General features: G+C 38.3%; 1 protein-coding gene and 1 long non-coding RNA gene across 2 annotated transcripts; one reads left to right on the forward strand and one right to left on the reverse strand.

Moving 5' to 3' along the window:
- Positions 1 to 1,361: 1,361 nt before the first annotated feature.
- On the reverse strand, positions 1,362 to 13,330 carry LOC113664841 (uncharacterized). The gene is made up of 9 exons (XM_089182950.1): positions 13,236 to 13,330; positions 12,606 to 12,670; positions 10,419 to 10,487; positions 10,130 to 10,195; positions 9,021 to 9,182; positions 6,983 to 7,060; positions 6,473 to 6,540; positions 2,771 to 5,608; positions 1,362 to 2,453 (listed from the first exon to the last, which is right to left on the reverse strand). The coding sequence occupies exons 3-8, from the start codon at positions 10,483 to 10,485 to the stop codon at positions 2,783 to 2,785; spliced, it is 3,267 nt and encodes a 1,088-aa protein (XP_089039076.1). The 5' UTR covers positions 10,486 to 10,487; positions 12,606 to 12,670; positions 13,236 to 13,330; the 3' UTR covers positions 1,362 to 2,453; positions 2,771 to 2,782.
- Positions 13,331 to 15,968: 2,638 nt separating this feature from the next.
- Positions 15,969 to 19,230, forward strand: LOC149040156 (uncharacterized). Its single transcript, XR_016179522.1, has 2 exons — positions 15,969 to 16,348; positions 18,021 to 19,230. It is a non-coding gene; the product is annotated as an uncharacterized LOC149040156 (long non-coding RNA).
- The last annotated feature ends 1,915 nt before the right edge of the window (positions 19,231 to 21,145 follow it).

Genomic DNA, 21,145 nt, shown 5'->3' on the forward strand with positions numbered 1-21,145 from the left:
ACAGCGTAGGTGTAGCTCAATCTTTCTGCATATAAACCTCGCACAACCCTAAATTTTCCTTTATCCCCTCGAAATATAATTTCACAAAATTTTCACCTGGTCATATAAAGTGGGAAATTATAAGTAAAGCAAATTAATTGGCTTCATTGACTACATGTTTATTTCTTCAGTACTTCTATACATGTTTATTTCGAATGTCTGGGTCAATAAGACTTGGTAGACCAGATTTTGCCATTAAAATTTTCTTTAAATTCAATCACGATTGCCTTTTTGTCCAAACCTTTCTGAGGTTGGTTGGGATGTAAAATCTATGGCTGTGAAAATCGTCAATACTGCGTGAAAAAAATATTGACGCGTCTCTTTCCAAAGCATATGACATCAATTTTAAGTTTAGTCGACCTACGTTTATTTTGAACATTAGTATTTATCACCTGCGTAAACAAATTCATTCTTGATTCTTCGCAATTTCTTGATTTGCGTCTGGCTTAATGAAATGATATTGAAAGTTTTCTTGGAGGGAGTTGAAGGAGGCCGATTTAATGTCTCTGAGTCTTGTAGTCCTTCAAGGTTTTTCACCCATTTAATCAATGGCTCAAAACTCAACGGCCACGCTTATGGGTTTATCGAATGGGAGGTGTCTATATAGCCGGTCTTTTTATTTATTGCTCATGTTAACTGATACGAGAAGAGTGGTGTAATATTAACTCTTTAACTCCCAAGATCTCATTAGTAATTCTCCTTACTGTCCGCCATACAATTCTTATGTTGTCAATTTGGAGAATTTGGTACTGGATCAATTAATAATCTCCTTATTGATATTTTACGTTACTCTCAACACTGCTATATTTGATAGAGAAATTCTCTCTTAGTCAATAATGCATGGGAGGTAAAGGATTAAGAGTCCTTCACTAGTATGATCGGAGGAGCTGTAAAGTAGTTATAGCACTACACTAGTCTGTTCAATGTTATCTAAGTCTACTGAATGTCGGTTGAGGCGTTAAGAGGGAATTTATGTGGAGATGGGTTTTCACTCTTGACGGTTATAAACTTCTGATGGAAGTTTCTTCAATTTTCTGGGCCATTTGTAAATTGACGAGTGAGTTACTTTCTCAGAATGACGGTTTATCACGAGAAATAACTTTGCAAATTTGGCGGAGTTAGGGAAAATGTAAGTAGAACATCTTCTTCAAGCTTGACGCAGCGCTAAACTCACCACAGGGAATTAGAGCCAGGAGACAGCTGCTAACATTCCAGTGTTTTTTAAGAAGTATGCTTTGCTGTTGTCGTTACTTTTCGTTATGCCGAGATTTTTTCCTCTCTCACTGTAGCACATTCCCGTCAATAAATTTCAATTCTATTGCTCTGTAACTTAATAAACAGCATTTAATGTCACTTCAATCAAATTTAGCAAAAAAAATCATTAAATGGGTCAATGACCCAATAAAAGTGACTGATTACATTATTTGACTACAACTTCCTTGTACTTATTGAAATTCTCCTCTAAATGTTTCATCAAATACACAATTTTAGAAACTGACCAATTAAAACAACAATAAAAAAAGGAAAACTCCTCTTCAACTTCTCGCTTTGCAATTGGAAAATTAGTTTTAGCAGCATACTCAAAATATATTGTCATCCTTATGTATAAAAACTTTATCGCTTTCAAACGCACCCGGCAAAGATCTGTCGAAGTATTGGTAAAAATAATGTTAAATACTGGCTATAAACGCTAAAATCTGTTAATTTAATTCCGAAAAATTCAATAATCGTGATACAGAAACTAATCATAACTTGGTAAATTTCCTCCAAATGTTAATCACAATTTCCATTTAACTGAAAGTGAGATAATCGAACGATCACTCAAGTGATTATTCTCCAATTTCTATGAAAACGCTTACGCATGCACAAGGTTTTGACAGCTGTATATCAGCCATAAGACAAAAACCGATTAAGAGAAAAAATTATTAAAAATATTTTAGGGAAAACGGCGTTTTCCAGGTGCTCTTTGGCTTAAACGTAAAATTAATATAACCGGCCCAAAAACTTGTTTATAGGTAACAAACTCACTCATGCTAGATGAAAAAATTTTTTTACATAGCCAGTCATAGTAATTTCACGAAACCGCTTTTGAAAAAATTACTTTTAAGCTGGTTCGAATCAGATATTAAAGATAAAAAACACTGCAGAGTCCTTTTTCTTTGACGTGCCCAAAATCCCTATAGCTTATAATAACATTTAAGATAATAAGTAAAATATCGACTTGTGAAAGAATAGAAATCCGTATGGACTCTTAAAGGCTCTTTCTGTTCTGCTTGCTTTGCATAGAAGACTCTTACAGAGATTTTATTGGCAGTCCTGTGGTTTCTGTTCCAAATGTCAACGTTTGTAGGCAAAGGTTTATTTCCTTGGGTTTCGTCGTCTCTATGATACAGCTCCAATGCTCGGTCCTTGAACTGAAAAATAAAAGAACCCCAATTAGGGAGAATCTTTGAGTTTACATAAAATTTTTCATTCGGCTATACGACAAGAAACGATACACTTCACAACAATTATTATCAATCTTATTTTCTATGAAAAACGTTTTCATCGTTAAGTCTGTAAAGTGTCGACTAAATTGTAAAATATCTCAGTTTTCTCGGGAAGAAAAAAAGCAATTCTTACCCACTAGACAACCAGGTAACAAAAAAGCACCCGTGCTAAAACATATAACCATACAATTTTGATTAAAAACTACGTTGAATTGAATAAATGTTATGAAAAGAATAATTACATGGATCAGCAACTAGATGTCCTTGATATCAAGTTTGACGTCATCACCAATGAGTACAAATGGTGCCCAGTACTTCACCTCCTTGAACGTTCCAGATTCTCTCATACATCTCATGGCCTGATTGAGAACTTCACTTGCCTTCTTACCTTTAGCAAGTGCATCGTAAAAGAAACTCATGAACTCCAGGGTTCCTTCGTCATCTAACGCCCACAAGGCTACCACAACAGATCTAGCGCCCGCACCCAGGAATGCTCGGGCGATGCCGACCACACCCTCGGCCATGACCTCCCCACGAGCACTGTGACAACAGCTTAGAACAACCAGTTGCGCCCGCAGCCCAGCTTCCATGACATCTTTCATCGTCAGTAGATAGTCCTTTTCTTCAGGCTGAGTGGTTTCTCTTGTAGTGTTTGGTGCCAAGATAACTTCCCCAGTTTCCATTTTACCATGCGCTGCAATATGTACCAAAGCCACTGATGACAGTCGTTTTAACACTTCTCCTTTTGTTGCCATCTCTCCAGTGAGGGGGGAAATACTGAGAATTCGCCCAATCATTTCTGCTTCTTCCCTTGCTCCTGGAAGTTGCACCAAACGTCTTCCCTGATAAATGATCTCTTTGAAACATGGGTCGCCAACAAGCAATGCACCACTCTTCATGTGGAACTCAGCTGGGGAATCATTAATTAGTCGTAATGTCGTCAGGGAAGGAAGCACACGAATTCTGAATGAATCACTCAGATAAGTTGAATTTGAGTCCTCCAATGCCGCGTAAGGCACAAGACAAAATGGACCCTCAGGAATAAATGTAAGCTCGTTGCCTTTGATCAGATCAGCAATAGGAGTAACGATGATGTCATAAAGCTTCTGTAGAGCACTTAATTGTGAGTTCTTTACATCAACTTGAATCATATCGTTCGCCACTTCCTCCGGTTTCGGCGAGTATTGAGGAGGATTTTCGTATGTAACAGCATCTCTTGCACTGACCTCTTTCAAGGCAGTTTTGTTCAGTTGCTTGATGAAAAATTCCAATTCCTCCTGATACTTATAATTGTTCACATGTACCTTTCTCGACTGGATATTATCGTCGCTAAGGACAACCCAGAAGTGAACGTAAGGTCCACTGATAGCTATAAAAATTGTACTTGATGGAACAAAACTAAGGAGAGCGAACGAAAAATCTCTGGGCTGATATTTTGAGGTTAGTAGATCTCTCAGAGCTTGAGCGCGTCCTTTCTCTGCGGCGAGAAGAGCATCAACAACTTCACCTTGGATTAGATTTATACGCCACAAGCCTCTGTATGCAATCTTATGCTGATCACGATAAGAAATCTTCCACTGATCGCTGAAATGCAGACTCACCCTGATACTATCAAACGCCTCTACACTAGAGTGAAAGCAGTCAAAGGCCCTCCTTAGTTTACCTTGACGCTCAAAATATTCTCCAAGACGAGAGAGTGATAATGCCTCTCTGGCCTTGTCTCCCACTTCTTTAGCAATTTCTAGACCACGTTGAAGGTACTCGATTGCTGCTTTGAACTGTCCTAGACTATAATAAGCGCAGCCGAGATTGCCATAACTTCCTCCCTCTCTGGCCTTGGCTCCCACTTCTTTAGCAATTTCCAGACCACGTTGATGGTACTCGATTGCTGTTATGTACTGTCTTAGACTATAATAAGCGCAGCCTAGATTGCCATAACTTCTTCCCTCTCCGGACTTGTCTCCCACTTCTTTAGCAATTTCTAGACCACGTTGATGGTACTCGATTGCTGTTTTGAACTGTCTTAGACTACAATAAGCGCAGCCGAGATTGCCATAACTTGTTCCCTCTCTGGCCTTGTCTCCCACTTCTTTAGCAATTTCTAGACTACGTTGATGGTACTCGATTGCTGTTTTGTACTGTCCTAGACTCCAATAAGCGCAGCCGAGATTGCCATAACTTATTCCCTCTCCGGCCTTGTCTCCCACTTCTTTAGCAATTTCTAGACCACGTTGATGGTACTCGATTGCTATTTTGAACTGTCCTAGACTATGATAAGCGCCGCCGAGATTGCCATAACTTGTTCCCTCTCTGGCCTTGTCTCCCACTTCTTTAGCAATTTCTAGACCACGTTGATGGTACTCGATTGCTGTTTTGAACTGTCCTAGACTATCATAAGCGCCGCCGAGATTGCCATAACTTGTTCCCTCTCTGGCCTTGTCTCCCACTTCTTTAACAATTTCTAGACAACGTTGATGGTACTCGATTGCTGTTTTGAACTGTCCTAGACGACAATAAGCGCAGCCGAGATTGCCATAACTTATTCCCTCTCCGGCCTTGTCTCCCACTTCTTTAGCAATTTCTAGACGACGTTGATGATACTTGATTGCTGTTTTGAACTGTCCTAGACCACTATAAGCGTGGCCGAGATTGCCATAACTTGTTCCCTCTCCGGCCTTGTCTCCCACTTCTTTAGCAATTTCTAGATCACGTTGATGGTACTCGATTGCTGTTTTGAACTGTCCTAGACTATCATAAGCGCAGCCGAGATTGCCATAACTTGTTCCCTCTCCGGCCTTGTCTCCCACTTCTTTAGCAATTTCTAGACGACGTTGAAGATACTTGATTGCTGTTTTGAACTGTCCTAGACTATAATAAGCGCAGCCGAGATTGCCATAACTTGTTCCCTCTCCGGCCTTGTCTCCTACTTCTTTAGCAATTTCTAGACGACGTTGATGATACTTGATTGCCGTTTTGAACTGTCCTATATCATAATAAGCTTTTCCAAGATGGCTACAACGGATTTCTTCTTCGGCTTTTCCTCTCTTTACTTGAACCAGAAGTTTTTTTCTCTTGTCAATCTTGAAACGGGTCAAGAATAAATGGCTGATGACTTGACGTGAGAAGGTTTCAATAATAATGAGAATATTATACAACCGGTTGGGAAATTTTTTGTATATGACTGGCCAGAAGCAGTATTATTTTAGTCAAATTTGAAACACTTATATGTTAAAGTAGCATTTTAATGGTAAATGAAATTATGTTGTTTTTAATTTTGAAACAATGGCTGAAATAATTTCCGATTGTGAGGCGAAAGAACTTCAAGAGCGCAAGGAAAACGCAGCAAATATAAACATCAAGAAAAGCACGATGTGGCCTACAGTCTGGAAAAAGTGGGCTGAGGCGAAAGGATTCAGTCCAAATATTTTGAGCCACGAGGTCAAGAAATTTGATATGAATCTGGAGAGGTTATTAATTGAGAAAGAAGGACAATCTCGTGCAATGAGCCACACAGTTTGCGGGTATTGGTAACATCCCTGGTAGGTCATTTAATTTTGAAAAATCACTCCGGGCGTTTTTCCTCAAATACCCCTAATAACCATGTTATTCCCCATAAAAACCTTGGAATTGGACATACGTGTCTAGCAGGGGTTTATCTGGATGATTTGCTATCTTAACAATACTCTTATTAGAGTGAGTATTACGAGCTTTCTAACCGCAATTATCTGTTTAGTTTCGGGCGTCCTACAGTTTTCTTCTAGTGACGCGGATGAGGAGCATTCTGTTTAATCCCTGCGAATTCCATATTATGGTTCCTTCTGTTCAGTAAAGTTTTGTGGGATAATTGAAATGATCTTTGAAAATATTTTAGTTTCTAGTAGGTGTCAGTGAACACTGCTTGCATTGCCTTACGCATCACATTTGAAACACTCGCCAAAGGATACGGCCAATCCCATCTGCAACCAGCTCCTTATCTCTTCAAACAAAGATAGCTCGACGCAAGAACTGGCTCCTGAGAAGGTAATAATAAGCGTCGCAAGGTAAATAATTTACTACCGTCAAAATCTAAATGTATCCAGAATATCGACTCACACCCCCATTCACACTAGCAAAACATGTTTAGTTAAACATGAGAACTGGAAAGCTGAATTTTCCATCTAAATAATCGCTAACTTGTATTTCAAATGTGGTACATTTTAAGTCGATAGACATGGGTCCGTGGAGCTTCTATGAAGAACAAAAATCAGACCGTGTTTGACAAAACAGCTTTAAATCATGTTTGAGCTTTCGATAGGTTTTGACTTGGTTTGGAAAATAGTTTTTACCTACGTGGCAGATATTGATGCGTTAGATATCACTGACACCCGAAGTACAGTTAGCTGCCTTAATCTATACAGTTCCCTCGGAAGAAATCTCAAAAAAGAGGTTAGATGACTCATAGCTGAAACACGCACCTTTCTTTATCGCTTTGACCAAAGTGGGTTCCAATTGAACGGCAACTGTTGCATCATTAAGACATTCTTCGTAGTTTTCTGTGGAATTCAATAATTACGTGTAAGTCGTCATCGCACGTCGATTTGCGTGCTAATAATACACATGCAAAAATTTCAGCGTGCTTATTGGCTGAGAACACGTCAATTAATCCCAAACAGAGTAGAAAGTTGAAGTTAAGTGCAGGAAGCTGAAATTAAATTAATTGACAGGTAAGCCGCGAAAGCAAATCAAAACATAATGAAGAAAGTAAGAACGTTTTAACTCAAGGTTTGAGGGAGAATGCTAAAACTAAAAACGCACAACAAAGGAACAACTACTGGCTACCAGTCTCGCTTCCAAGAACGGATATGAAAGTATAAACTGGAGGCCCTTAATAAAATTATCGATGAGTTTTACGCAACATTTTGCACGAAAGATAGGGGAGATTTCGAGAGTGATAACTTTCGTGTGGTGGTTACTGCTGTCGATCGATACATAACAGAGATGAGGTACAAACACTCAATTATTCCCTAGAGATGTTTAAAAGTTTGAAGGAAATTGTTGAGGAAAGAGCCTTACTACTTTGGCAACAATTGGCGAGCCATGACACGAAATAAAGACACTAAAAAGGGAAACGGAGTCGTATTTTTGCTTGTATATTTTTTCTAGTAATCACATTACATTTCGCGTGCAATTTAGAATAAATTGGCACTCGTAAATTTTTAACGACGACAAATTGCACTCGCTCTAGTGCTCGAGCAATTTGGACAGGCTTTGAAAACTTTACTTGTGATAATTCTCAAATTGCACTCGAAATCATTATGGGTTGTGTGTGTTAAGTTATATGCAGAAAATAGAGCTACGCTATTGGTGGGAATATAGTCACGAGACTATTCCTATAAATTTACGTTATCTACTCAGTTGATAATACTAAATTACCCAGCGCCACACACGGATTTTGCTACTTGCCCCTTGGCTATGGATATTTCAAAATTGGAAACTGCATGAGTAGGGTCACGAGCAACTAATACTGGAAGTTCATGTTGAGCAATTCTACGCACATCAAATATTTCGTTTTAAGGATAAATATCAAAGGAAGCATCTCTACGTTTATTTTGTATCACTTTTGTACCACACAGAATTTAGCTTCTTAGGCTGAGAAAGCCGACTCATATCCGCATTATCTGACTACGATATTCCAGACTTTTTGGCTAAAATTTCTGCCAGGAAACGAGATGCTTAGTAATAAGAACAAAAACATTCATTGTTGTTCTTTGCAACCTTGAACATCAGAATAGAGATGAACAGATGATTTGGATTTGGAAATTTCGTTTTTTATAGCTTTTGTTTGTCTTAAAGTGTATGGCCCTTTAATGCGTCGATCCGTTCGAAGTTGCAACATCAACGACTCAGTTCGTAACTGAGGAAATCTTCGAGCCGTTATCTCTTTTATGGAGTTAAAAGAATCCTTTGATTCTCAGAATGCTGTTATTTAGAGCGAGTTCTAAAATTAGAAAATTTTGACTAGTTCTGCGATTTGACATTTGACAATGAGATCTTCCTTTTGGCCCTCGCCTTATGCCAAAATTTTACCATTCAAATCTCCGATATCATTGTTAATGTCACACGTGCCAATGATTCCAAGCTTATTCTCAACGAAAATGTCTCCTCTGGAGACAATTTGCACAAAAGCGAGTAACAACGATTGGCGAGGTTGGACGTAATGCTGTGTAAGAGGGCTATAATCTTGGATTATTAAAAAATACGATAAGAACTTCTCAAAAATGCGCTGAAAGATTACTTAAGAATTGTTTTTTTTTTAAGGAGCATTTCCGCGTGTTTTTTATACATGAAATGTTCATTTTGCCGATTTCATTTGGGTAATGAAGTGAGGAAAGATGCACAAAGCGCAGGAAAGACAACAGGAGTGGGTAATATCCTGTTTGAAATGGATACAGACTATGTATTTCATTATTTCGGCTATGTAAAGATTTTAGAAGTTTCAAAAACAATTCTTACCCAAATGGAAATAAGCTGCTGCCCTGTTGCTGTAAAGCTTGGCGTTCAGCCGTATATCTTTGCAGTTCACTTGAAGTCCTTCCGTGTAGAAGTTTATCGCCTCCTTAGTTTCTCCTTGTTTATATTTCTTGTTACCTTCCTCGAGACATTCTTTTGCTATGCCTGAAAACACATCGGCTGGGTGTTAATAATTTAGTGATGAATAAAGCGACCCTACACGGATAATGCAAACTTTTGCTTAACAAAGTAGCTTGTAGGTCATAAAGAAACTTAAAATTCTGCCAAAATTCGTGCATTTAATTTACTTAGTAAAATGTACTTAGTAAATGGGAGTCTTAACTGTAGCGGATCTAATGAGTTTAATTCAGTCGATTGACATTTAGGTAGCGAATTCTTCACAGGAACCTCTTCTACACTATTAACTGAGGATTAGCTCGATTAGAAGATAAGTAAAGTCTGATAAAAACGTCGTCCTTCCACTTTGTAGTTCTCTTCACGGCCGTTCTTTGGGATGTTACGCTACGTCCCCCCCCCCCCCCCCCCTGCGACGTCCTAAACATGGATGCGAAGGTAAACAGCGGTCAACCTTCAGGCATGCGTAAGGGGATCAATTCTGACCGGCTGCGCGCCAGTTTCCTGCGAAAAAATGAGAAACACGATCGCCGTCGTGCAAAATAAGAAAAAAGAAAATTGAAACATTCATCTGAAATCTGGGGTAGGAAACAAAAGTAGGGAAAGGGGAAACTTAAGAATTTTTGTTTCTTGTTGATTTACCTCTCTATTTTGAGGTCTACCAATATGGTTATACAGTTTTGAAACACCATACGTGACTCACTGTATTTTAAAGTTGCTTTTAACCTCTGTGAGACAACTTGGTTCTGATAGCCTGTATGCACCTCGCTTAATCTTTTCAATATTAGTACATGTACAGACGTTTGACCGCTGTGCTTTGCGTTTTAGGTTATGGATTGTAAGCTTCTAATAACTTTCTATTCCCAAGAGTTGATCAATAATTTGAGATAAATCAGGACATGTGAAATTATTCATCTATGACTGGAGACTTTAAAAATGATGCCTAGGGGCGTATTTCAAAGAATCTAATCCCTCACCTCTTAAAAGGTCATCATATACACCAAGTTTTGTCTCACTTGAAGTAACTTGACTTTCGTTTGACGCTGAAATTACCAAAAACATATATTTTTATTTAATAACACATATGTGCAATTCCAACCGGTGCTTTACTTCGCTTTTTCCCTTTTCGTTCGCTGGAAAACCAGCGTTCCATTTGTTTCCTAAAACCTTCAATTGTAAACGGTCCAAAAAAATCTGCACCGAACAATACATGTAATCACTTACTAGATTACCATAGAGCCGTCCTACTGAATTGTTTTCTCTCACCTGTGACTGGAAGCTCATTGTTTAAGTCCAGATCCTCTCCTTTTGTTGGGAGATTACCTTCCGCCATAGCTGGAAAATAAAATGAAATTGATTGTACTGTGTTAAAGAACATCGTCACAAAACAAAAAATGTGGCTCAAATGAAGGTTATTTAAAGAGAGCACAATAGACCACCTGTCTCTGATACTAAGATATGGCAAAAGAATGAGAATTTCAAGGTTTTCGTAGTCACACTACTGTAATCTCGTGACCGCACGATTCAAATTCCACTTTTTATTTCATGTTTGTTTATACGTTTGTTTGGTTGGTTTCGATACATCGTTCAAGGCTCTCCGTTTCTAAACACGATCAACCTAATTGTACGCAGACAAGCATTGCACATTCTTCACTTTAGGAGAATTCATGAAAGTTGTATGCTTCGATTAATTTGAAGCTTCAACATCTCCTTCCTGGGCAATCTCCCGGGCGTTTGAACTTTTGAAGATTCGCTCCTTCAAATTCCCACCCCGGGCCAAAATTGCGTTCAAATGCCGTATCCAAGCGCCGGATTTGGTAGTCAAATGCTCCTTCTAAAGAACAAATGATTGACAAGAGAAAAAAGGGCATGGTGCCAGGCCTCATCTTAAGACCGTCACATATCATGCTGATGCAGTTGCCTCCCATACTGAGTGCGTTGTGGTGGTGTGAGCGCAAATCAAATTTGTATCTCCTCTATGACAAAAACTGAAACTTGAGAGTACTTCGCTGGAGATACTTGACATTTTTGGTTCAAATTTCCCACCTCACCCAGCCAAGTTTCTAATTCTGCACTCCCTAATTCCCTACTCCCTGGGTATGGACCACTGTCAAATACCCGAAGGTTTGGGGGGGGGGGGGGGAGGAGGGGGGATGTTGACGCTTCGAGTTGTACGGTGCATTTTACAAACGCTGAACACAGTTAAGGGTTTACACAACTATCACAAGTTCTACCAACACCCTCCGGCATATTATACAAAGAGACGAGTCTACAGCGGCCATCTAAACCTACCTATCCGTCAATTGGAGCGAGAGAAGGATTTGAATTATTTTATGTAATGCCTCGAAAAATTTGCAAAGCTCTGGTTAGTTTAAGCTGTGAGTGTGTTAAACCAAAGTCAAGAGTTCGAGCGAATTAAATATTCCACAAATTTTCGTTTAGAGGCGCTCAGTAATTATGAATGACCTAAAGCCACGAGTCCTTTAAAATATCGTTGGGGAAAGTCTTGTTTTTCCAGTTCGATTTTATTTTGATCCAAAACTCTCTCAGTAAGATGTTATTTGGAGGTACTGGATTAATGACACGAGTTAATCTTTTCATCGAGAAAACAGTTAGCTGCGATAAATCAAAAACGAGTTGAGAACCAACGCTGCATACAGACTCTTGCATATCTTGAGTTGTAAGCCACTGAGAGAGTCTACTGCCAAACCATAAAAGCAGAAACCAAAATGAAACTGCGAAAATCTTTTGATATCGCCAAACTGGGGAGAACTTTAAAACTATCTTTAAACGCATTGCTGAGAAAAAGAATTTGTCGCTGTATCATTTCTCGTGTTAGGTGGTTGTGCTCATCTCATCCTTCAGAACAGCATTCTGTGCCATTGTTAGCATTCACTGATCCTACATTTTTATCCTCTACGGACGATGTAAATAGTTAAACACATGTGCCGGCTAATTTTATCCGTTATTGGGCAAAAAAAAGCATTTCTGAAAAAACAAGCTAGAATTATATTACTAATACGCAGTTATTATTGTTCAAGGCAATGATTTAGTTCCTGTCAAGGATTTGATCATTGGCGTGGAAAATTTAAAAGACTCGCAAAAAAGAAATAAGTTGCTCGTAGCCGGTCCAATACTTTGTAATTTTGTAACCAGACGTTTTTTTTGTCACAAAAAAGGGTTTTGCAGCAGTTTTAGCTTCAACGGAGCCTAAATTTTGTCTCCTTGTTAGTCAAAATATAGACAACCATAAAGAGTACATATGTTATAACCGCTTGGTTTTTATAATTTTTCTATGCAATAAATCCTATTTTGACGAAGCTTTGTCTCCCTCTTTAACAATGCGGAGAAGGAACTCGGCCGATATACAGCCTTCTTACGTTCGGGCTTGGAGGGTATTGCAACTATAGTGGTATACGTGTAATGAATTTCAATATAGATATTGTTTAGTACCTGTTAAACTGCCATCCTCTGAATCCGTTTATCCTCCAAAATGTAACATTTTTATTTCTGCATGCCTAAAAATATCAAGAATAATATATTTTGCTTTATTATAATTTCGATGAAAATATGAAAGATTTCATATTCACGAGTAAATACCAAATTCCTTCTATTGTCTAGTTTAGAGATTAAAATTGCTCTTCTACTTCACACAAGTTCGTTTAATTGCTTGTTTCTTCGTTTTGGTCTTATTTTATACTATATATATATATATATATATATATATATATATATATATATATATCTACACATTTTGATACTTCTGTATTCTGATCAGTCCATCCTGCGATTTAGTCATTTATCTTTCAGTGGAGAACACTCGCTATTCGCAGTTCAAAATCCTCTTTTTTCGTCTTAGCAGTACAGACTCTATTAAAGGCAAATGAAATTGAATCGAAAAAGGATGGAGACAACCCACGAGTCATATTATTTTTGTACCAAGAGGACATATTCTTTTGATTGCACAGATTCATTTTATAAGGATAATTTCACCCATAAAACCACAACAATATTACAAGTGCTTCCCTTGTTTTTCTAATGAATTTTCTCGCAAAGATCCCTACTCATTAATCCAATTCTCACCTTCAACTCTGACTTGTGAATATGTGATTTCCCCCACAAGCGTGTAACAAAATGATAAACTTGGTAACAAGAGCAGTTTCGAAGAAGCTGAATATTATTATGAGCTTGTCGAACTGGAAACAGAAAATTATGTATTACTCGTTGAATGTGTTAATCATGGATTTATTTTGTGTGCATCGTATTTCACTTTTCAATAGACAAGTTGGGACTGGACGTCAAATAAATTTATAGCTTTTCATTTTCGTCAGAGGGGAGTATGGCACAAATATAAATGTAACGCTGTGTGTAAATGCCCGGCAGCCAAGCCCTGTCTTATGGACTAAATGTCCAACAGACATAATTTCTACCGTAAGGTTCTTTCAAGCTTCTTAAGAGTACCACACCCTAATCCATGCAGACGTTTGTTTAGAAATGTCGACGAATTTCAAAAATTAATTTTCTTTTTTTAGCAAGCGAATCTTAGTCGAGTCTCACGTGCAGAGCGTTTGATGCGCTAGTGAAGTCATTCCTAAACCGTTTCCGGTTTACTGTCACGTGCTCGTTGCACTCAACGTCAAGGACACATCAAGAGCCGTCACGCGACTAGCAAGAGCTGCCAGTAGTTACTGTTAAGAATAACAAGCAGAAATAAAACCCCTCGAGAGAGGCTCAAGCACATATTATTAAGTTGACACGGACCAAGAATTGCGATAATATTTTCAGGTGCACCAAATTAAAAATAATCACCCGATGGCAAGCAAACGTGAAGCACACTTGAAACATACTTTAAAAACATGAGGCAATTTTCTTACAAATCGTCAAATGAAGAATTTATGGAGGAAGTTAATCCTATATTAGAGAAAACAGTCTCATTTGTTTAATTTTTTAAGGTGTTTTATCAATTCCAATGTAATTCTCTCAACAGAAATAAAGGACTAAGTATTAACAAGAGAATGTAAATTAATTTATTCTTGTAACATCACAAATAAATTGGTATAATTTAGGTTGCTTGCATTAAAAATTTTAATGGCAGCGGCAGAAAAATCTGTCACAAGCAACAACTTGAGGACGCAATAAATTCATAAACATAGGCCTGCTACTCGTGTAAGAGTTATATTTTAGGATGGGGGGGGGGGAGGGGAGGGTTGGGTGGAGAAGGGGCACTAAGAAGCCAAAGTTTGTTTTGACCCATGTGATCTCCTTGAACTATTTATAGTTCTGTCATTAAGGATTTCGGGTAATTTTCCGCTGTTTCATCTGAGGGATTTCGGACAATCTTCCGCCATCCCATCTTCTAAGATCTGGAGGCAATTTTTCCGCCATTCCGCCATTCCTCCGTACGCCCACCAGGGAATTACTTAGACCAGACAATTTCTTTCAACTCGTAATTTTTGGCCTGGTATGGATGATGCGACAACGTGCGTCGTTAACCAGCCTCTTAAGAGTCACTGACCATAAATATCGAATCCGTCGACAGGTGCAAAATTTTGGTATTCATTGTATGTTTTCTTAGAGGACACTTTTGATGAACCCTTCTCAAAAATTACACTAAGATGTTCCATCGCGCATTTTTCCGAAAAATCGAAAAGTTCAAAATATTCCTGAATGGCCGTTTTCCCTCCCCCCCCCCTCCTTGTTTTTAGGATTATCAATCGTAAACTGTTCGTTCTATCGAGTCCTGTATGTTAAATCAACTTGTGTTCACAAAGCCGAAACTCTCTAGGTCGTGAGATGTTTAAATAAGCTTTCTCAAGAAAATTCCTGTTGAAGTAAATTGTCCAGCTTTATGGTTGTATGTTTATGCTTTGTTTCCACAAATTCTTCAAACGTTTGCTCGAAATTAAGACAAAGACTCACAAGAGAGACTGGTTAGATCTGTATACTCGGTATGCTAATCACCCGCTTTTTGTCTGTTATCCTTGTGGGTTTTACAGTCCTTGTCTTATCACGCAGTGCTCAAGGTGAGTTTAACCTCTTCCGACTCTTGTTTAGTAACATCATCGTTGCTTTTCCCAAGGTAAGAACAACTCCCTTTCGTTAACTCGCTAATCGCCATTGATCTTTCCTGATCTGGTCAAACTAGGATTGATGTTTCTATTTTCGGCATCCCATAGATTTCTCCGAAATCAAGTGTAAAATTGAATTTTTTTCCGCCTAACCTCTTTCCTGAAACCATCTTCAAATCTTTTGGCTTGACGGGAATGAAAAAGCTAAATAAACTGAGTCGATTCTATACTTAAGCTTAGTATGTCCAAAGAACTGGGTAGGTTTTCAAAACTCTTGCTACAAGTTCTCTTCCAAGTCAGCCTCCTGGAATGCATCAAAAGCGTCCTGAGAAGTACAAGGATCCCATCTCGTTGTGATAAATTTTCGAGCTGAAAATTAAGCTATTGGCGCTCATTCTTCACACCATATGCTTATTGGTTTGCACGGGGATCCTAAACACCAGTCTCGCTGGATCGATTCGCGGCCAATCTTTACCAATTGGTATTCTGGAGAACCTAATAATTCCGGAGGAAGGGAGGCGTGTGTCGAGTTGTATACTCAGACGCGCGGATTGAAATGGAATGACTTCGATTGTACTGGTCCACGTCGTTACATTTGCGAAACCAGTGGGGAGTCCATCCGATCATGGCGTAAGAACACATTTCGATTAGACATTACTAGAAATTAACGACATTCTGCTCCCGCAAATAAGAGGGCATGCGGTTGCACGCAAAGGCTAATTGACATGCTCATTAGCATCAAGTTTTCAATACGACGGCTTCTGTTCCAGTGAGACTAAGCGCGATTAAAAGTAAAGTACGAAATACGGAACGAGCTGAGTTGTTCAGATCTTTTGTGCGAGCCACTGAAGCTACAAAGAAAAACGAAATCTAAGGTCTACTCAGTTGAAAGAGTGATCAGTGAAAGGAAGGGAAAAAATGTGTATTAAGTTATGTTTTTGTGACTTAATTCTCATGAAAACAAACATTTGCATTCAGTTTTGACCATGAATGATAGAAAAATTCAAACTGAATTTCTGTTACTTATTTCTAATGGCAGGGAACTGAGTACTTGATAAAATGGAAGGGTTGGCCTAAGTGGACATGTAGCTTGGAGCCAGCTGAGCACTTAAATTTTCATGCTGTCAGGTAAATTAATTTTGAAACGTACGGCACTGTCTCTTCTCAGTGGTGCCTCATGAATCGGAGTGCATTGCCCCATGTGATCAACCAGGTATTGAAACGCAATCTTAAGACTACTTTTTAAAAGGGTTTTGAGGACTGTTGTTATTGCCTGCAACAAAAACTGAGTTTTGTTACAAAGATGTGCATTTGGCACATATGTGTTACTTGCAATAGACCTTTTTACAGTTCCTGGCGCCATATTGGATTAGTAACTGCGCACACACAATAACAAGGCTGGGGTTGACTCGGCGGTTCTTTCAAATACCTGATCTGCTAACATTTCACGTTCTAATGCACTTTTCGATGCAATTTCTCCCTTCAAAATGGTTCTTTAATGCAACAATATGGAAATTTTGTCATTAGATGACATCCAGAAACTCGAAGCAAAAAATCTCAGGGAGATTTTAAAATCTAATTCAAAATGCTTACCAGTCATTTCGTACCCATGGATCTTTCATACCCAGATGATTTGTACCCAGGCTCAGGTGTTTCGTACCCACTTTGATCAGTTCATACCCAACCCTCTGGTCAATTCATACCCAACAAATTATGACACAAAATGTTGAAAACAATCATAAACATTTATTTTATTTATCTTAGAAATCACAAGAAAGCTAATTTATAAAATCACAGGAACATTGAAAAATTATCTTTTAGTTAATACTCAGCTAAGAATATATGAAAGTCATATATTTGAACTGCGGATAAAGACATTAATGAAAGTGATCCTCTCGGTAATGTGCACTACTAGAGCAGTGGTGAAAATAAGGCCTGAAAAAATTCAGGCCTGTATGGGATTTGAACCCATGCACTGGTATCGCAGAGGTCATGGGTTAAAATCCCGTACAGGCCTGAATTTTTTTCAGGCCTTATTTTCACTACTGCTCAAGTAGTGCACATTACTGCGAGGATCATTTTCATTCCTAGTTAATACTCTTGAAAAATCGTGACCTAGTTGACCCATTCTAATACATTTTGCCTACTACCACGTAGTGCCTATGACTAAACGTGCTTATTCTACTTAGTAAAAGAGCTAATTTCTAAATCATAGTAATGTTGAAAAGTTATCTTACTCTTGAACAATTGTGACCTAGTTGCCCTAGCTGACCTATCCTTACATATTTTGCCCATTATTATGGAGCGCCTATATGACTAATTAACAATTGGTTTATACGTCAGTGTTCGTTCATCGAGATATAAAGCATGTGGGAAGTTTGGAGAGCACGAAAGATGTGTAAGAGTTGCTCGAGGCATAGCTTCTTGTGGCTCTTCTGTTCAGGCTATGATGCCAGCCCTCAATGTCATTGTTTGTTCTGACTGATTGCATTAAATACGCTCCAGCACTTGGGGGGCCAAACTGTGCTGTGTATCCAGTTTTCCTCAATGGTGTATTAACAATAGGAAAGTAAATAACAGTTATCTTTTGAGGGCCACTCACTCAGGTATAAACCAATGAAATAAATGTTTATGTTTATTTTAAGCATTTTGTGCCATAATTTGTTGGATACGAAACATCTGAGCCTGAGTACGAATTGGCTGGGTATGAAAGATCCATGGGTATGAAACGACTGGATACCATTCAAAATCATCGGGTGGAATTAGAGCCGACTTAGTGTTGAAAGTTTATGCTTTGCAGATGTGACGTGTCCTTCCATGGAGTAGTGGAGAAAACCAAGAACTTCTTACAGATGTCCAGGACCTAGAACAAAACCAGAGGGACTTCAAATGTGAAGCAGCTATGGTAAGGATTTCAGCCCTTGGATGGTTGAGTGATCTCCATAATTTACCTGAGATGAATTTCATTCAGCTACACGATTACCCTGTTGTTGCATGAGAATATCGCCACATTGTGTTGAAAGGAATGCTTTACAGGAAGTACCACAGAAGCTGTTTAGTATGGTTTAGAAAGTGAGGCAAAGGCTGTAGCCCTCCAGGTAGAGGAGATTTGTTATTGCTGCTGTTGTTGATGTGGTACTTGTTGTTGCACCATATTCTTCAGTGAAAGTTATTTCCATTTTGTTTACCAAGATGTATTTTAGTTTGCCATTTGTACATAGTATCTTATGGGAAACTATACAATAGAGCCTGTAAAACTTGATTGTAAACTTTATTGACATTTCAGCTAAGACCATCCATTTTCCTTAAAAATCGAACAATTTTACTGCCCACATATGAATTTCACCAAAAGTGCTCACAGAGATTTAACACGAGTCAACCCCAGCCTCGTTCTCATGCGTGCACTGTTGCATGTCCAATATGGCGCTGGGAACTGTAAAATGGTCTATTAATTTTCTTTGATTCACTGTGTAAATAGGGTAAAGAAATGTATATATAATTTTTTCAGGAGTTATGCTCCTCCAAACATAACTGATTATAGATTGGAGACAGCAGCTAAAAGGGAGGCAGACATAACCTACAAAAATTGTCCTTTTCATATAACATATAATTGTCGGAGCCAATTGTACCCTTATTCCTAAAAATGTATCTCACTATGTCATGATCAACATTTATGGAGTTTGTGAAACTGATGCGGGTAGACTTGCACTTCAGTAGACCAAGTATGGCTTCCACAAATGTTGCAGTGGTATTACTTTGATGAATTTGGCCAAGGTGTTGCCATCGATTTCCCTTTCAAATTAAAGACAAAGTTAGCTTTTCATTCCAAGTGTTTTATTGCAAATAAAGGTGGCTCCCTCAGAAAAGGACTACTGATTCCCTCTGAAGAAGTTGTTGTTATTATTAACCAGAAAGCCTGCTCTCAGAATATAATCACTTAATGTAAATATTTTAGTTATGTGAATACTTAATCACCAAAAGGAATAAATATATATATATATTTTTTTTTATAAGAAGAGTCATTTTCTTCTTCACAATAATTCAATAATTCATTTTCTTTGAGGTGACTTGAATATTATCCACAGTGGTCAATCATTGTTCTTTAAAACCTCTATCAGTTCTCCTATCTTTAATTTTGATTTTCCATTCACTTGCAAATTTGGTGATTTGATTTCTTGCATGAATTGTTTGACTGTCATTTTTTTTCATAATTTGTAGTTGGTACTTCAGCACTGTTTACAACAGATGCTTCACTTTCAGGTTCACCTGCACTTGCACCATCCCTAGAATGCATTCTTTTTTTACGTGACTCAACAATTCCACTATCCCAGTGATTGTTTTGTTTTTCGTATTTTCTCTTTTCCCTTTCACAGTGATGGAGGGCTTGCTGTTGCATCTCCAACTGCAGTGCATCCTTAGCTGCATCCCATTTATTTGACTTTTGAAAAAAAATTCTTTTTGCATCATCACTGTTTTTCTCAACACCCTGGCCAGTGAATTGCTTGAATGTCTTGTGATTTTTTATTAAAACTGGAACATGGTAGGAGAGTGCATGCATGTATGGGGTAACTCAAAATTTGTTGTACCCAACTCTGGTTCCTCCAAGGGAACAAAAGAGTTCAATAAATTCCTCTGATTTTTCTGAAACATCAAGGACAAGGTTTTCATTTTCCTCAGGGTCAGCATTAATCAAGTGGTAAAGAGATTCAAAACCCCTCCATAGCTTCACAACAGTTTCCTTTGTTTCAGGCTAAAGGATGTCTCTTGACTTCAGCTGGGAAGGAGGCAGATGAAGGAGTTTCTTTTTGTCTGAACCCATTAGGCTGGTCCAATCATACAAACAACTTCCTTTGCCATCTGCATTAGTTTTTTCCCACACTAAAAAGGTTATTCCAAGGTCATTTATTACACTGATCAATCGTTTAAAGTAAATTCCTTTGTCCTCTCCTCTTTTTTTCAAGAAATCAGCTTTGCTGTCCCTTTCCATGACTTCAGTGATTATGTTCTCAGTAAGTCTGTCAGTGATCCTCATCATTAAATAAAGTTCATCCAGAACAACATGGTCAAGTTCAATGTTAAACAGGGGGAATGGATGCAGCAAAACTTTTTTGAACCATGAAAATATCTGATTTCCTGTGAGGTCCTCTTTAATTCCCCGGAGTTGTAAAAGTCCAGGTCTTTGGTCATGTCCCACCTTTGGATCTTGTGAATCTTGCACCACACACAAGCATAATCAGAGGTTGCCCCTTTGAGGCCCATTATCATAAGCAAAAATTGTCCCCCCCTCAAAACATCTCTATTTAGACTTCTTTTCCATCAACCTCTACTTTGCCAATTTTTATGACGTGGTTTATATCACTGATGACACTGCCCAATGATGTTTTCAGTGTGACTGGAAATATTCCCTTATGTGACCCTAGAGTGTATCTGTAAATGATATCTGTGCTCCTGGGTACTTTCCTGGGTCTCTTTTAATGTGGGAAAGTTTGTTGAGATCAGATCTCTGCTGTTTGATTAATCATGACCTCAGCAAGTCATTGTATAATATGGTGAGTTCATGGTATAGTTCATCACTGACTCAAAATTTGTCCAACAAAAATAAAAGCTGTTCTAAATTCTCTTCATCCTCTTGGGTGACTTTCTCTTTTACAAAGTCAAATGTATGTTCTCTCCTTGAATCAGACTCCCTGACTTTAAGACAGGTTAATTTTAAACCATGACTCTCAAGGAACCACAATGCTAGGTCAGCTCTTCCTTTCAGTTCGGTAATTCTTCTTAGCCTCGGCCTTTCTGATAGCTGTTCAATTGTTTTTCCATAATTTGGTTTGCTAGTCTCATTTAATTCTGCCATTTGCTGGATGTATTCTGATAGCTCTCTGTTAAGACTATCTATCTCTGTATCTCTCTTTTCTTTAGCCTCATCAA

This window comes from Pocillopora damicornis, chromosome 9 (genome assembly GCF_964200805.1).
Source record: "Pocillopora damicornis chromosome 9, jaPocDami1.2, whole genome shotgun sequence".
In the NCBI taxonomy this organism is placed as follows: Eukaryota; Metazoa; Cnidaria; class Anthozoa; order Scleractinia; family Pocilloporidae; genus Pocillopora; species Pocillopora damicornis.

What these genes read in the sequence shown, in the direction of transcription:
- LOC113664841 (XM_089182950.1), bottom strand. Translation starts at nt 10,485, where the DNA reads ATGGCGGAAGGTAATCTCCCAACAAAAGGAGAGGATCTGGACTTAAAC. An exon ending in GGTCAAAGCGATAAAGAAAG is followed by an intron (nt 6,541 to 6,982) that starts GTGCGTGTTTCA and finishes TTACCTTCTCAG; the next exon opens with GAGCCAGTTCTTGCGTCGAG. An exon ending in GGTTGCAGATGGGATTGGCC is followed by an intron (nt 5,609 to 6,472) that starts GTATCCTTTGGC and finishes ACCCGTTTCAAG; the next exon opens with ATTGACAAGAGAAAAAAACT.